General features: G+C 41.0%; 1 protein-coding gene across 10 annotated transcripts in view; it reads left to right on the top strand.

The window, feature by feature from the left end:
* grin2bb (glutamate receptor, ionotropic, N-methyl D-aspartate 2B, genome duplicate b) overlaps positions 1–16,483 on the top strand; it is a 93,602-nt gene that overhangs the window by 21,626 nt on the left and 55,493 nt on the right. For all 10 annotated transcript variants that reach the window (XM_068726628.1, XM_068726626.1, XM_068726627.1 and 7 more), the window contains one exon: positions 466–1,158. In XM_068726628.1, the coding sequence (XP_068582729.1) occupies positions 466–1,158 (693 nt within the window). The remainder of the gene's footprint in view (positions 1–465; positions 1,159–16,483) is intronic.

Here is a 16,483-nt window from a genome sequence, read left to right as displayed (position 1 = left end):
CAAAAGAAAGCAAAACTACGTCAATATGGCAACATTTGGGATTTGAAGCCGACAAAGGAGGTTTGCCAAAAAACATTGACAAGGTATCGTGTAAACACAGCAGGAGTCGCTACACTCTCATTCATGGCGTCAATCGGCCTCATTATGTTCCACTGGGGAGCGGCCGCCGAGTGAAGTGGGACACCTAGTGGTAAATTTGGGTATACCGACCCGGGACGGTGGTTGGCTCTAATATCAAACCACATTTTTATGCTTAACCAACCCTAGTTCCCAGTGCTCTCTGGTGAACAAACTGTGATACTTTTTCTAAGTCACTGAAATTCCTTGTTATTTAGTACAACATATAGTACAATATTATATGCATATATCTCTGATATGCTAATGTTGGCAGATATAGAGATTCTTATTTTTACACTTTATCCTTGTTTATAATCTCTCTGTCTCTATTTCCCTCTCTCCCTCCAGGGACGGCATTCACACTCCTCCACAATGCTTGTCAGCCTCCACCTTTCTCCCTCCCGTCTTCAGGACAAGCGCTTCGTCTCCCCCTCCTCCTCCCCCCATCATCCTCCTCCTCCCCCAGACTTGTCCTCTCACCTTCCTTATTCACGGCCTCGGCTGACCCCGCCCTTCCTCTCCTTGTCCTTCTCTCTGCTCCTCCTCTCCATACTCCTCCTGCCCGTCTGCGAGTCTCGCAGGGGTGGAGGTCCAGGTACGGGGCCTGGAGGTGCCCCAGGGGGACAAGGCAGCCAGAGGGGAGGCGGCACCCAGAGGGGCGTCGTCATCCCTCCTCAATATTCTCCCGCCTTACCGGCTCTTCCCCCAATCAATCCCAAACTGATCAACTCCCTCAGTATAGCTGTCATCCTGGTGGGCAACTCTAGTGACGTAGCCCTGGGGGCTGGACTTGAGAAAGAGGACTTCCTCCACATTCCTTACCCTCCCAAAGTCGAGGTGGTCACCATGAATGAGACCGACCCAAAGAGCATCATCAATCGGATCTGCGCACAAATGACAAGGAACTCTCTGCAAGGCGTAGTGTTCGGAGATGACACGGACCAGGAGGCCATCGCTCAGATCCTGGACTTCATATCTGCCCAGACACACATTCCCATCCTGGGCATCAGGGGAGGCTCCTCCATGGTCATGGCTGCCAAGGTAGGAAAAAAAATACCACTGAACTGTCAACTGTCCATTAACGATTTGACCACCCTGCACGATAATCAGGGCAAATTATTGGCGGTGAATAGTGAAGTGGGAATAGATAATGTTGCTTCTTCATCTAGCAATGTGATTTGATTATTCTAAAATAGCACCTTGGCTAGCCTATGGATTAAATTCAACATCCACCTTCAGGAACCAGCAAATAAGAGTCATCACAAAAGTTTTACTTTTTGGTTCATTTAAGATAATAAGGAAAGCTTTTTTAAGATGCATCAGCCTCCCACCACTCATTCTATTCCAGCCTCTCTGCTGATTGATTTTGCTGTTAATTGACTTCCTCTGTGAGCCTGACGTCATATTGAAGCTCCTGACAGCGAGTCGACTCAACTCTGAAAGGACTCCCAGCGTGAGACAAAAGAGCACATAACAAGTCAAAAAAACCCATCTCTGTGGGATCGGGGATAAAAGAGATTTGGCACAAACCAAGCTGCACGAGGAGAATCCATGATCCAGAAATGGAACAATAGCTTTGAAATGTATCCTTAAATAATGTTGTGTTAATAGGCTTAGCAACGTTTAAGTCCCACAGAAGAATGACAGAATCCATACGACGCTGAGGTTGGGTTTTTATTAGCTTGTCGATGCAGGCTACCATTTGGAGAAAATGGGACGTGCAATAGAGATTCTCTGCAGCTGTTATTTTGGTATGAGTAATACCACCGGTAATGCACTATATATTAAGTGTTGTTTGATTGATATTGGTTGAGTAGGTCCAAGATATTTGAGTTTGACATTTTTTTTATTGACATTATGGAATAGTGGTTTGGCCAATTAAATCTTATTATTATCTGATTAGCTTATCCAGAGCTTTCAGCCCCAACTCATGGTCTTTTTACGCGTATGGAATTTGTTAAACCTCCAAGTGGTTGAAATTTTGGAAAAAGTAGTATGTTTAGTGAACGAGACATAAAGCTTGCAGTTTTTCACAACTGATCCATAACCAGTCCAAAATAAGCCGTGGAAGAACAACCTTAAAAACATTTGGAACAACTAACTTAATCAGACACTTATTACATTATAATTCATTACCGAAAACGGAGGATACATTGGCTTTCATTATGATGCATTCAAGTTCTTCTCAGAAAGAAGGAGAATGGAACAATCATACTGCTATAATGTTGTGTTTCAATGAAATCTTGTAAAATGTAGTTTGTTGGCGAGAAACTTGAATAGATACAGTTGTTTGAAGGAGATGTTTCCACAGCAATATAAAATCTAAATTAGAGAGGGTAACACGACGTGTTTAATTTACTAACACTAGCTCTAAGCAGCTTATAGCAAATATTTAAATGAACATACAATATTTATTTCGTATTCATTTAAATAGTTTTTTTAATAATCAAATAATTGTTATAGGTTACAATAACAAAATAAATTTAGAATTTATCACGGTTTACACTGATTGCGGGATGGTTATTATTTTTTGTTAAATAAATGTTAGTCAGGAGCCTTGCTTTCAAGGCTTCAAAGACTTTGTTCTTAAAAAAGAAGACTGGAATCAGCAAAAATCTGAGTCGGCAGGGCATGCTTTTACAAAAACGGAAATTGGATTTGGTCAAGAAAATTGCAATAGGTGCATTTCTTTTTTTTCTTTTTTTAAAGTTAGTAAGTGTATTTTGAGTAAAGATGTTTTTGTCAAGCATTTCTGCAGTTAGAGACTGATGAAGAGTTAAAAAGATATATTGAAATTTAATTGAAATTGTATTATAGTCGTCATATACATTAGGTACATATATACAGTATATATGAAATGTAACTTCTGCATTTAACCCATCCCTAGCTTATTGGGAGCAGTGGGCTGCTGAGAAGCAGAAGCACTGATTAAAAAACGAGTATTAGATGCCATGCTGCAAAATAATACAAATTAAGATCGTGACTACTTACCACCTCACATATGGGGTAAGTAGTCGGCAGGACAATGAGAAAATGTCTGAAAACCACCATGAGCCACCACAGGGCCAGGACAGGGGCCAAAAAAGGAGAGAGGCCAGGACCACAGGTGCTTTTTATATGCTGGCACTGATTGGGGGAGGAGCCAGCCTGAGGGCTGCTTTCACAACCCAACACTTCCTTCACTTTGTATGATTAAAACATTTTAGGTGTTTGTCTAGTGACCATGGTCCATGTTACACATGCTACAGAGGACTTTGTGTTATCATGATAAGTTCATTATTGTTTGAAGGCATTCTAGCTCCAGCTCAAACTAATAAATACATGGTAGAAACTTAATTCCCACATCGCAGTTTCCTCCTGTGGGGAATCTGATATGATTAGATTGTGGACAACCTTGCTGCATAAATCTGCATGACAATCAGACAAAGTGATTTCTTGAAATTACCTCAGTTAAAGGTTTCACATTAATGCCATTTGTAAGACACGTGCCATAACAAATTAATGAAAACGGGTTATGTTTGATAAATTGCAGCGATTATGGTGGATCACAAGCAACAGACTTTATCAGACTTCTAGAGTAATCTGGAATCTGATAATCTGCTTCACTTTTTGCTCTATTGAACATTTATATCAAGGCTATCTCTCAACTTGAATAGAGAAATAATCTAATAAAAGCTCCAATTCAAAGAGAATTATGTTGATGTTCCCACAGCAAGGCGATACCTTCAGTGGTCAGAAACACTCTTAATGACTGCTGTACAGTGTGTCTTCATCTTCCATAGAAGACCGTTGCATATGAAAATCCAATTGTGGACTTGATGGAGGTAGATATGATTGGATAAGAATAATGGAGTGATTTTACTGTTGAGGTAAAAAAAGAAAGAACACGAGAATAAAAGAGGAGGGGAGTGAAGGTTATGAAATAACTTGTGTGGGTGTGAAGGAGGAAGAGGCATTTGCTCAACATTTAATTACCACATTTTACAGCTGACAGAGAGACAGAGGGCACAAACTGAGAGTGACAAGATGAAAGTGTAGATGAGAGTTTAACAGTCATGCAAAAGCAGTGCTGAGACCCGTTATTTATCGTATCTCCGATTGGATTTTCCTATGTCAAGATGTAGGCAATTTGAACAAATTTACTCTCAGAACAGAAGATGTTGTAAAAATAATCTCTAGAATCTGCATCCTACAGTTTATTTAACAATTTAGAAATGTTTCTGGTGGTGCGGCATGTCCTCCCGCTGAACCCCCGTTAACCAGCACAAGTGACGAGTGAATTATAAATCCTTAATTACAAACCAGTTTGCCGTCACTTTTCCATGGATCTGGAGCTGACACCACGCATCTCCGTTCTCTTTGAGCCCGCCTAACAAAACTCAGCTCTGCGTATCCTCTTGTTTTTTCTCAAGCTATGATTGAGGTTTTCGAATGAAGCTGTCGTCATATTTTATGATGTCCTTACCCTTTAAAAATGGGAAATATATGTTGTTTATTTTGTCACTGTAATTTATGGTGCTGGTAGATTGCTGATAGACTGCCTTGTGAATACAGGTGCGTGCCTCTCTTTGTGTGCGGCGAGGGACAGAAAACTTTTGTCCGCAGTGAACATCTTGTTTTTAAAAGGATGGATGCCAATAATATGGAATGAAGTAGAATATTTTGTTAGATAAAAACATGTTGGTTTTTGGAAACGATTACATCCGTAATTTTTCAATAAATGTTGACTTTTGGACTGAGCGCTGCATCGCTCACTCTGTTTGAGACAGAGAGGGGGGAAGGGAAGGTGGACTGTTGCAATGTTTCAGCAAGTTAATCATAATAATAATTTGAATCAGTGTTATGAATGAAGCTTCAAACTATTCTGTACAGCCCTGGTTATGGATATGATTTGGATGATCCATATTAAAGATAGGATAATAATGTTATGGACATGGACTTTTAAAAATGATGCTTGAATATTTGAAATAAAAGGTTCACACTCCTTTATGAATTACAGAAAGCTTAGCGTAATTAAAGATTCTGTTCTTTTCAAAACTCTGTCACAGTCTGAGCCTCGCCGCCGCTCCCTGACAATCGTCGATCTCAAGTCCCCGATTGGACGATATAAAAACAGAGATGATCGCCGGCTGAGGCACAGCAGCACATGAGCAAAAAGAGATGTGTGTATGTGTGGAGGGGGAGGCTGCATTAGACATCATTTGATGGTTAACACAGTTCTTGAGGAAATCTGTGGACACGGTCTGCATGGCAAGCACTTATATATTTCTCTCTACATATACTGTGTAAAAAAAGCAGTGACAGAGGGAGAGAGAAGAGAAATGATTATTTTGTAGTCTGACAAAAGCAGTGCTGTGTGAGAAAAGGGTTTAAAGCCCTAGTCATGGAAAGATGGGGGGAGGGGGAGGTTTTCAATAGATGAATGAATAGATTAAAGCGTAAAAACAGAGGTGGAAACACGGGAAGAGGATCAAAAACAGGGTGGTGAGGCTGAGATGAAGAGGGAAATTGTATTTCACTGTGGTGAAGTAGGGATTTTTAGTGCCACTGTCGCTGTCTCTGTGCGTTCTTTAATGTTTTATTTATAGATTTTCAGTCACGCCAGCCAAGAAAAACATCAAATCCCTTCACCTGATATCCATATTCACACATATTAAAGTTTAAAATGATGATACAATACTAGAGCTGGTTATTTGATTAATTAGTTAATTGTCAGAAAACTTTGATTTATCTTTTTTGGGGTTAAAATGTCCCAAATTCAAGCTCTTTAAATGCTATTTGCTCTTTTTTTGAAAGTCTTCTACATTAGTTGATTGAATAACTTTGGATTTTGGACACTTGGTTGAACAAATTAAGCATTTTTAAGACTTCATCTTGGGCTCTATTCTATTCTAATTTCACTTCTTTCTTTCCAAACTATTAATTGACTAATCAATCAAATTTCACTTTTTATTGAATATACATTCTCTGTGCTTTGATCTGGCCCTTTTGTGTTGATTTTATGCCTCGTGGGCAAGACAATGTTGGTGGATTATAAAATGTTATTCTATTTTTGAACTGAATGAATGAGGGAGACTGAAGAGCGTAGAAACGAGTGACGGACAGATAGAGAGGTAGTGAGCCGTGTGGATGAGGTGGAACATGAAGCCTATAGAGTCATGGCAGGGAGATGCATGTTGCATGTGCAATAGAGCGAGTGAGTGATTTTCCAGCATCAATAACCCAATTCCCTTCAGGTTGCCAAGTCTATCCCTTATCAGTCCACAATTATGTCCAATCTATTGCTCTGTGTGCTGAAGTCCTTCTATGCGGGGCAAACCACTTGATTTCTCCGAATCTTGTCACAGAGTCATTTGATTTCCATTTAGAACATTGAACGAACGGGTTTTCCCCTTTTTATGGCATTTGATCTTTAAACCGCATTATTCAACACACTTTACAGTCTCAGGCGGCGATGGAGAGACCAAATAAACCGCCCGGCTGCAGTTTTCTTTCCCAGTATTCTAATGAATCATTGACAGATGCAGGTAGGCCCATTATGAACCAAACAATTTGCGCGCTTCCAGTGAGCCATTAATTCACGCCGTGCCATGGGTTGGTATTGGCATAATAGGACCACAGAGGTGGCCCCGGCCAACACTCGACTCCAGCTCTGGCGACTAATGAGGTCTTCCAGATCTTTTGTTGGGACTTAAGCTGTGTGTGTACGAGCTTTTTGCGCGCGTGTGCGGACACGTATACTGTATGCTGGTGCTCGATGATAATGGCCTCTTTGCCTGTTTTTGGGGAGATTAAAGCTGTTGTTTTCACTGCAAACAAGTGCACAGCATCCTGAATCCATTTGTAATAAAGCATCCTGTCTCCTAAAGGTAGATTTTTTTGTGTGTGTCTTTCCAATCAACACTGCCTACAAGTCCATAACCATGCAGCAGGCTTAAAGTTCTAGCTTGTTTCAAATTACTCTCTCTCTGGGGTTGAAAAAACTCTGCCAGGTGGTTCGTAGTAAAACTCATGTATGAATGGGCCGCTGTGCCGCGGCTCTCTTGTGGTGTGATTTCTCCAATGGAAAGAGAGTCAAAATACTGTGCATACAGATAACAAACTGCCAGTGCATTACTTTGGAAAAGGCTTTTTTTTCTTCAAACATTTGTTAGTTAAAACTGATTCACCACCCCTTGATTGATTACTACAATTATACACCCTCTCTATCTTTAAATAGGCATCATCTGCGCAGAAGTGTGTGGGGCCTTCTTGCAAGACAGACGCGACCATGGAAGTAAATTATTTTGCTGACATTATTTGACATCAGCCAGACCAGCTTGTAGCTGTACAATGATGCGCAGCTCCTTGCTAATCTGCAGCAGCTGACATGATTGTTTGAGCACTCTTGATTCCTCATCCTATTGTTGTCATTCCCAATTTGTGGTTTTAAGACTTGCTTCCTGCATGCACCATGTATCCCATTATGCCTGCTGGTTGTACATGAGGGGATAATGGACCGCCTCTGTAATGCCGCCTTTCGCAATTAGGACCAATCCCAAAAGACAAGAGAATTAAGGTACAATCTCCAATAATACACTGCACATGTGCAGAGGGTACAGAATTAACACCGTCCTCTTGCCAATGGCTGGTTGATTTGCTTCACCCACCAGCCAAACACATGATGGTAATTTATTGAGTGGCTGCTTAATTTTAAACATGCACTATTAATTTGCCCAGTGGACAAAATATTGCTCCTCATGCAGCTATTACCTGATATTATTCTGTCACTCCCATTCTTCAGTCCTATTATTTTTCTTGACTAGTTTAAAAAAAAAAAAAAAAAGTGTTGGTTGTGAAAAGCCAATTTGCCAGGAGATCTCTGTGATCAGCCTCAAAAATTACATTGACGGGAGAGTCCACTTCATTTTCGCTCCATATGTCAAATGTAACTTTCACTACTGATGCTGATGCACTCGAACAACAACAATATAGCTTGTTTGCGAGAGCAAAGAAAAGTCTGAACAAGCTGTCAGTTTGAGCTGTCGGTCCTTTCCCTAATTTAAACAACAGCAGCTGTAAGACTACATTTTTGAAATTATTTGATTGGGCGTGTTGAGATTACTTTGTAGACATGAACAGTGAATAAAATGACTAAAACAACAGACATGCTCCTGTAATGATTACTTCATTACTTCATCTTCTCCCTGTAAAACTAATCACATCCTATTAGAGCTTCAAGCTCACTTTCTCGCTCTCTCACCTCCTCTATCTATTTTCCTGGCTTTGCCGAACATTTAACCCCTTTAAAAGTCCAACAGATGGAGCCAGGAATAGAAAAAGAAATCTGCACTAAAATAAAACTTTGTCCATTGTGTGTCATTCCTGTGGTCCTTGACAGCTAAATGTGAATACTGTATACGAGAACATGAAAGCTACAAATCAAAAGAGCTCTCGCTAATCTGTGATGTCATGAAATGACAAAGCTTTGAGCTGCTCTTTTGTCAGTGAGTGCAAGCTGTGAAAACACAGCTTGCACTCACTGACAATGGATCACCAATGTTGGTAGGGTTTGTCTTCTGGGGATCATGAATGTCTGTACAACATTTCATGGCAATCCATCCATTAGTTGTTGAGATATTTCAGCGTGGACCAATCAACAGTCAGACATCGCCATCCCTAGAAGGAAGTAACTTGAGACACAAAACAGGATGTGTTTAGTCGTTCAGTATTTAACCAAAAAACCCAGATCTTTCTGTACCCAAAGTCTTTTTGTTGCCCAAACCATATGCAGGACTACAGTACAAAAGCACACCTCCAAAAAACATAGCCTATTTGGGAAAATAAGAAATTGATTTCAATGAGACGGGGTTATAGTTTTCACATCTAACTTCCTCTCATCGTGTGTTGAAATCTCAGCTACACCATCTTATTGCCGATACAGTTCTTCAATCTTACAGTATGTATACAGCAGCAGCAACAGAGAGCGCTGTACAGCAGGTTGAAGTTGAAGGTTTTTGTGGAGCTGTGATGTTTCGTGTAAGTGCTGCATCCTGAGAGCGGGCAGTAAGATTGTTTTCAGGCTGCTCCCAGGATGAGACAGATTTGCTCATCATACTGGCCTACACCCCCCCCCCCCCCCCCCCCCCTCTCTCTCTCTCGCTCTCTCTCACACACACACTGAAATTTGTCCCTCTCCATCCTCATGCCATTTTTTCCTTATGTCCCCACCTTAGCCCTCCTTCTCGCTTCGTTATTGCATTGATCTCTGAAACGACCCCCTAATCTGGTGATGAATGTGGTCCCACCTTCGCTGTCCCATGAATTTGGTCCACACTCGCCCAATGAGCTTTTTCCGCAATCCAACTTTTCCTGATAACTTTCTAGATTTTAATTGTGCCCTTCAAATGCGCTGCAAAAAAAAATCTTCTCCTCTTCCTCTTCCTGTCTGTTTTCTCCTCCTCTCCCTCGTCTTTCTCTCTATATAATGAGCTTGTTTTATCAGCGGCTGTGCTGTGCGTGGACAGGATGAGTAATTTTGGAGATCACAGGAGGCTTCTCTGCATTGCACTTGTGTTACAACAGGTTGTCAGAAGGCTTTGGGAGCCTCACTGGCCTTCTCCCTGCCAGCAGTAACTATCTGGCCTTTTAACATTGCAGCTTATGGGGCCTAATTACCCACCTAATCTTATTATGTAAGATAAAGTTGGCATAATTTTCAAATGAAATGAGATTAAACTTTTGTGACACAGAATGCCAATCATAGCGCTTCGCCCAGCTCTGACCAGGGTCCAACAACTATCCGCCTCTGCTCCTGAGACTCTCATGCATTCGATTCAGATTCACTTCATTTTCAGACTGGTTTTGTGGATTTGGTGCTTGTCTTAAACGTTGTGTAATAGTGATGCTTGTTACCCGGAGAAGTTGGAAGGAGATATACGTTTCTAAAACATTACGTTTCTACCTAAAAACTTGCGGAGCTAGCATTAGCAGAGTACATTATTAGCAGTACATCAACCAGCGTTAGCACTTCTATGCTACGCTAACTACAGAAGGTATACTGAATGCATACATATGGTCCTTTTGCTTTGTAATGATTTGTAACAGTTATCAAAGACCTACCCGACTTTACAGGAACAGTGTTGTTCCTTAATCTCATTGTTTTCTGTCTCGATCACCAGGTGATGTGCTGCTGCACTTTTACACTGTGATCTGTAGCTTTAGCTTCTACCTTTGTCTTTTTTTAACTGTTTCATCTGCTGAATTACTTTGACATCCTGAAACCATCCTTCAAACGCATATTGTAGACCCTCCTGTCAACTTCTCTCTAGAGTTTAGATATTATTTCTGTTAGGGAGTGCAGTTAGTGGCAGTGTGGGCTCCACTACAGTGTAGGTTTTGAATATGTCAGTTCCAAACAATCTAATTGGTTAATGCCTTTGTTCTCTGTGCGAAAGGTCAGTGAAATCAACCTAGTATCGGAAAAATAATTACAATATTGGTGTTCTGGATGATATAAGTATTCATGACATGAACAGATTGAAAAAAATATATGTCCCCGGTGTCTAATGGCCTTTATACGCTGTCATTGGACACATTATAAATATTGATTATAGCAGCTTCACCAGTGTGTGCAAATCAGAGCGGTCATATAAATATTTTTTGTCAATTGTAATTAAAAAAAGGCACGTTCAAATGATGCCAATAAGGATGTCAGATAAGCGAGTGCTCAAATGTGTTGTTCTGGATGGCAATCTGACAAACAGCATATTTTGGTTGTTCAGTTGAGAGGGTTTGTTGTGATCGCTGACTGACAAAGAATTTGTTCCCACAATCTTTGAAAAACAAGCATTGATCAGATTGAGTGATGGAATCGTTGTGTTCTGCGTATGTGCCAATCACAGCAGCTGTCTGTGTTGGTTTCAAATCAGAACATCAAGTGTTTGCCAGTGGGATTGAACACATTAAAGCCGACAGATGTCTCAGTTGTGATATCATAGCTCATTTATCTGGTGAAGCCTAGGTGCTCAATATTAAAGCTGGTGTACAGTAAAGCAAGTCAGAATATTGTATTTTTGCCAAGCAGCAGTATACTAAAGGCCATAAATAATACATAGTATAGCACAGTATTCATGCACAATTCATTTGTCACAGCTTTCAAAGCCTCATCCGCAACACAGTGCTGTTGCCTTAAAAAGTTCAAGATGACCCTCCTACAATTTTCGCCATTCAGTGTCATTAAGGTTTCAAACTTGAAGCACTGTGCACAGTGCTCTCTCACTGTATTAAATTCAGGTTGTTTTTTTTTAAGCTGTACATATTAGAGGGAACTCTGGTGCCATCTCACATGACTTTGAACTTCATCATGTAGTGATTTTTTATGTTTAGGGAATACAGAGTGAAAAAACAGTCAGCTAGAGATAAAAAGATACAAAGATAAGAGCCGGCGCAGAAAGAAAGAAAACGTGTCACATAATGTGGTGGTTTTCATGGTTTTGCATCAGACTGAGGAAGGGCTCTTAAATACGTAGAGAGCCGGCTGACTTGTGGGTATTTAATCCCAAACAGGCAGAAAGGTTGAGTTTGCTTTAATTGCATGGAGCTGGGGAGGGCAGTCATTTATTCATCAGTGAACCTCCATTAGTTTTCACTGAGATAAAGAACGAGAGCGAGAGGCGCGAAAGAAAGGGGAAAGAAGGGGAAATTTTGATGTAGAAGGGAAGTTTTGTTGTTATATCAACACTTTTCAATACTGGATTTTTTAAAGGGTTGATATATTAGCCCATGTCACATTTACACATAACATGGATGAAGACCGGGAAGTAATATCTGTTAGTGACAGCTGGTGAGTCTCTCTCCAGTAGCAGGGACTGACACATCCGGCTCAGTGGTCTTTATCTTCAGTAAGAGTGACACCCAATGAGTGGCACCCTCACTAGCACTCGTTCTCTCACTCTCTTCTCTTCTATAAGGGCAGATGCGAATGCGTCAGAATTGTGTTTGTCCGCACATTTTTGTTCAGTTATAAAACACTTTCTTATATCGCACTTAGTTGTGATCTTAGTTGTTTTACCTACATGTTCAATTTTAGCGTCTGGCCGCTCGTATTGCTCGCTAATGGGATAACCTTGAACGGCAGTAGAACACCGGTGCCTGACCCTTGCAGTGGGCCCAGTAAGTCGGGCCCTTGCTGGTTCCTGTAAACACCCAGAGAGCTACAATCATCTAATCCGTGCAGCATTTCTGGAGCCCATGACGCTTTGTAGCTGCTTTTAGCTTATCCGCCAGCTATTAGCTTGCCTTACTAAATGGATAACAGGTACACCTTGCACTGGCCACAGCCTTCTACTGCAAAGTAGTAGAAGGCTCCACTTACCTCACCATCTGACTGCATGGGCTGCATCGGTCTTATCCAGAGGCGAAGCTCAAAGCCCCAACAGATTCCACCCCATCCCATCCTGAGCGCCAGTCCACCAAACCTATTTTAAAGAGTCCCTCCAATGCAAGAGTCATTTGGTAATTATTTTGTCATTTGAATATATATCTTTAAATGTTCACCTCACATTCCACTTGTAATTATTGATAGACCTCCAAGACTCTCAGCACTACAGTTTCTTGAGTTGAGACTTGCAGACTGCTGATGATGACTATGATTTTTTTAGTAATAGCTTGTGACTTTAACATCCACATTGACAACCCAAAAGATAGTTATGCGAATGACCTTAATGCACTATTTGACGCTTTCGACCTGTCTCAGCATGTAAAGGACCCAACCCATTCTCCAGACATACTCTGGACTTGATCATCACTAAAGGTCTCTGTACTTCAACACTGGTTAAGGATTTGGCTCTACCTGATCATTTCTGTATATTTTTTTATTTGTCTGTTAAATCCAATCCTCAAACTGGAGCTATGGTTGTTAAAAAGAGGTTCTTAAATGACCATACTGCTGCTCCTTTTACATAAGCAAGGTCTACAACTTCAAATGAAACATCAGACTCTGTTGATTTTCTGCTGAATAACTTAAATTCCAAAACATTGTATATCGTAATCAAAATCGGCAAAATACAAGATAATCACTCATAAACAGAAAGCACCCTGGAGACATGAACCAAATGTAAGGCTAATGAAACGTAAAACCAAACTTCAAACACTAAACACACTATCTACAAAGCCATGCGCCTCTCCTACATTAATACAATTTGCAAAGCAAGTCGATCCAACAAAAAATATAAACAATGCCCGCACCTTATTTGCTACCGTAGAAAGACAAATCCCACCCACTTCAAATAGCTCCTGGATTTCTCTCAGCTGATAATTGTAATGAATTTACGTCCTTTTTTAAAAACAAATTGATGGTATCAGACTTGATATTAGTTCAAGCCTGAGCCACATTCACAACTTACAAACTACAACTTCAAAGAAACCAGTGCCAATCACAGCACAGAGACGTCTCATTGAGAGGTTTTAAATTAGATTAATTTTAATAGTAATTTAGGCAAGATATACATTTTAGTGCAGCCTGTGATACCGTCAATAACAATATACTTTAACACAGACCGGAAAACTGGGTTGTTCTTTCTGAAACAATTTTAAAATGGCTGAAATTATACTTGGAGCGCAAGTATTGCTATTGGGAACCATAATTCCAAAAGCATGCCTTTGACCTGTGGTGTCCCTCAAGGGTCAGTTCTCAGCCCGCTCCTATTTAATCTGTTTACGCTCCCACTTGGCCACATCCTTCAGAACAACATCCCTATTATTATAGTTATGCTGACGATTTTCAAATACACTTAGCTCTCTCGTCAAATGACTACGGTCCCATAGAGATATTGTGCAAATGCATTGTGCAAATAAATAACTGGATGTTTTTTACAGATCATTCTTGTTGGCAGCGAAGATGAGAGGCTATAGATTGCTGCTCACCGAAATGAAAAAGCACTAAAAACAAAAGTGCAGGTTAAGAACCTTGGTGTTTTTAATGACATGAGTTTTAACATGTCATGTAAAAGCTATAACAAATAACATGTAAAAGCTATAACAAATCAGCATCTTATCACCTTAAAAACATATCCAAAGTCCGACACCTTACGGCAAACAGGATTTGGAAAAACTGATTCATGCCTCTCCAGCAAAATAGATTATTGCAATGGCCTTCTGACAGGACTTCCTAAAACGACCATCGGGCACCTGCAACCTGCTCAATCTCTATCTTCCTATGGGTTGTGTTTCACGGAGTCCGCCGTGTTGCACCTCCATGTTTCTAGCAGCCCAGAGGGGAAACTGGCTTTAGAAAGCCTTTCGCATTTTAAATATCTGAAGGTAGTGATGTGTTTCAAAACCGGTATTAAACGGGCCCCTGTGCTGAATAATTAAAGATCATAGTACTGATAAGCCCCGACCTTACTGGTGCTTTTTATTAGTACTTTTATATGTTTTGATGTCATTTATCGTCACGCTGCAGCGCGCATTTGCTCTGCTCTCACTGTCGGGCTGGTCTCCTCAAACTACACACACACACACACACACACACACACACACACACACACACACACACACACACACACACACACACACAAACAAATACAGACACCAGGTGAACCAGGTGAAGGGAAGGATACTCGAGTTGACAGCAACTGGCTAGCAGCCAGGTGGACAGAAGACAGAAGAACCGAGTATTGATAAGAGTAGCTCCTAGTTATATTAAAATCCTAAAGTTACCTATCCATACCTGTAGGCCACCATAGTTCTCTGACACACTTGGAAAACCAGGGGCTGAGCTGAGGGGTATTTACTTGGTTGCAACCTGCCATAAACCACTAGAGGCCAATAAAACTTACACACTGCCCCTTTAAATATTTGCCCTGGTTGCCATTAAGCCAAAGAATTTTTAAGTTGTATTACTTGTCTGTAAATCTCTACATGGAGTTGGCCCTAAACACATAACTGACATGCTCCAGCGATAAAACCCCTGACCTCTTAGATCACTGGGGGATAGATGGCTAGTTTTACACTGGGAAAATGTAAACACAGAGAAGCGTCTTTCAGTCATTATGTAGCACTGGAACCAAATGGCCGATGCCCCGGACATTGACGTTTTTATATCCAGACTGAAAGCCTTTTTGTACTTTTAAACTAAATGTTTTGAAGCCCAACGCCTCATCATTGTTGTCTCATTATTATTATCATTTTGAATCTTTTTTATATTCTTTAAAATAATGTACAACTTGAACCCGTCAACCAAGAGTCTTCACTTCGCTTTGCGTAATTCATCTCCGGTGGGAAACATACAGTGTGTGCACTGCAGTGTGTTTGAGGTAACTTCCATCATTCGGCCGGACAGCGTTGTGACACGGTTGCCGGCCGCGGTGCCACCAAGCTGTCACTCCGTGGAGAACTGAGTCTCCAAACTGCCGCTGAGACAGCTAAACAATGACAATGATGGAGTTATGAAATGACTCCACCACATAATACCTCATGTACTTAAATATCAGTGGTTCTCCACTCCGGGGGCTACTTTCTATATTTAGTACAAGGGATTTGAAACGCAAGTGCAAGGAAAGCCTGAAATACAGTTAGTGTCAGCTACTGCAGAGGTACGCTTACACACAGTGAGTGTTATGAGAGCCTGTTTGGACATGATGCAGAGGAAACATGGTGGTTATTTTCAATTCTAATTGATATACGGTCGCACAGCACTGTTCGACAGAGCTGTAGTTGTGAATGCTAGCTTGTCGTGTACGAGTGTGCACTAGCTGAGGCTGATAATAACAGGGCGAAGCCATGAGGTGATGTGACACTGCAGCTGTTGGCCCCTGCAGAGTGTTATCACACACAGTCCTGTTTATTCAACACAAGGTGGTGGGGAGTGCCAGACTCACAATGTTCAGCTTTTCTGTACAGTATATGAGCTGCACGTCTTTTCATTTTGAGCTGTCTTTCTCTGCTTTTACTGTTTCTGCGGATTCTTTACTGTCTCTCCCTCTCTGGCTTCTCTATCTATACGCCACATCTTTCTCTCTCGGCTTTTCTCTCTCTAATCTCCCTCTCTTTTCCCTTATTTTCCCGCTTCTGTTCTGCATCAAAGTAAGCCAACGCTCTCCGGCAAGCACCGGCTCAAAGCTCACATTCTCAACCCTTCAAAGCCGCTGCTTGTGTGCGAGTGAAGAATTAAATGAAAAGGAATTTGACATTTTTATTTTTTTATTTTTGACACTCTGAGAGATAATGTTTGCTAATGTTTGTAAACAGGGGAATAATATGAATGGGATTCATCCTCCAGCAATGACTGACTGGACACAATACCTGAAAATAGTGTTCGCCTTTATACAGCAGGTGATGCATCAATTTTCTCTCTTCTTACGCACAATACAGAGTTGATCTGTAG

The sequence above is a fragment of the Cebidichthys violaceus genome, unplaced genomic scaffold, assembly GCF_023349555.1.
Source record: "Cebidichthys violaceus isolate CVI_PGR_0920_01 unplaced genomic scaffold, fCebVio1.0.p SCAF_4, whole genome shotgun sequence".
Taxonomy (NCBI): domain Eukaryota; kingdom Metazoa; phylum Chordata; class Actinopteri; order Perciformes; family Stichaeidae; genus Cebidichthys; species Cebidichthys violaceus.
The sequence above is the reverse complement of the archived record's forward strand: the minus strand, read 5'-3'. Positions and strand labels throughout refer to the sequence as shown.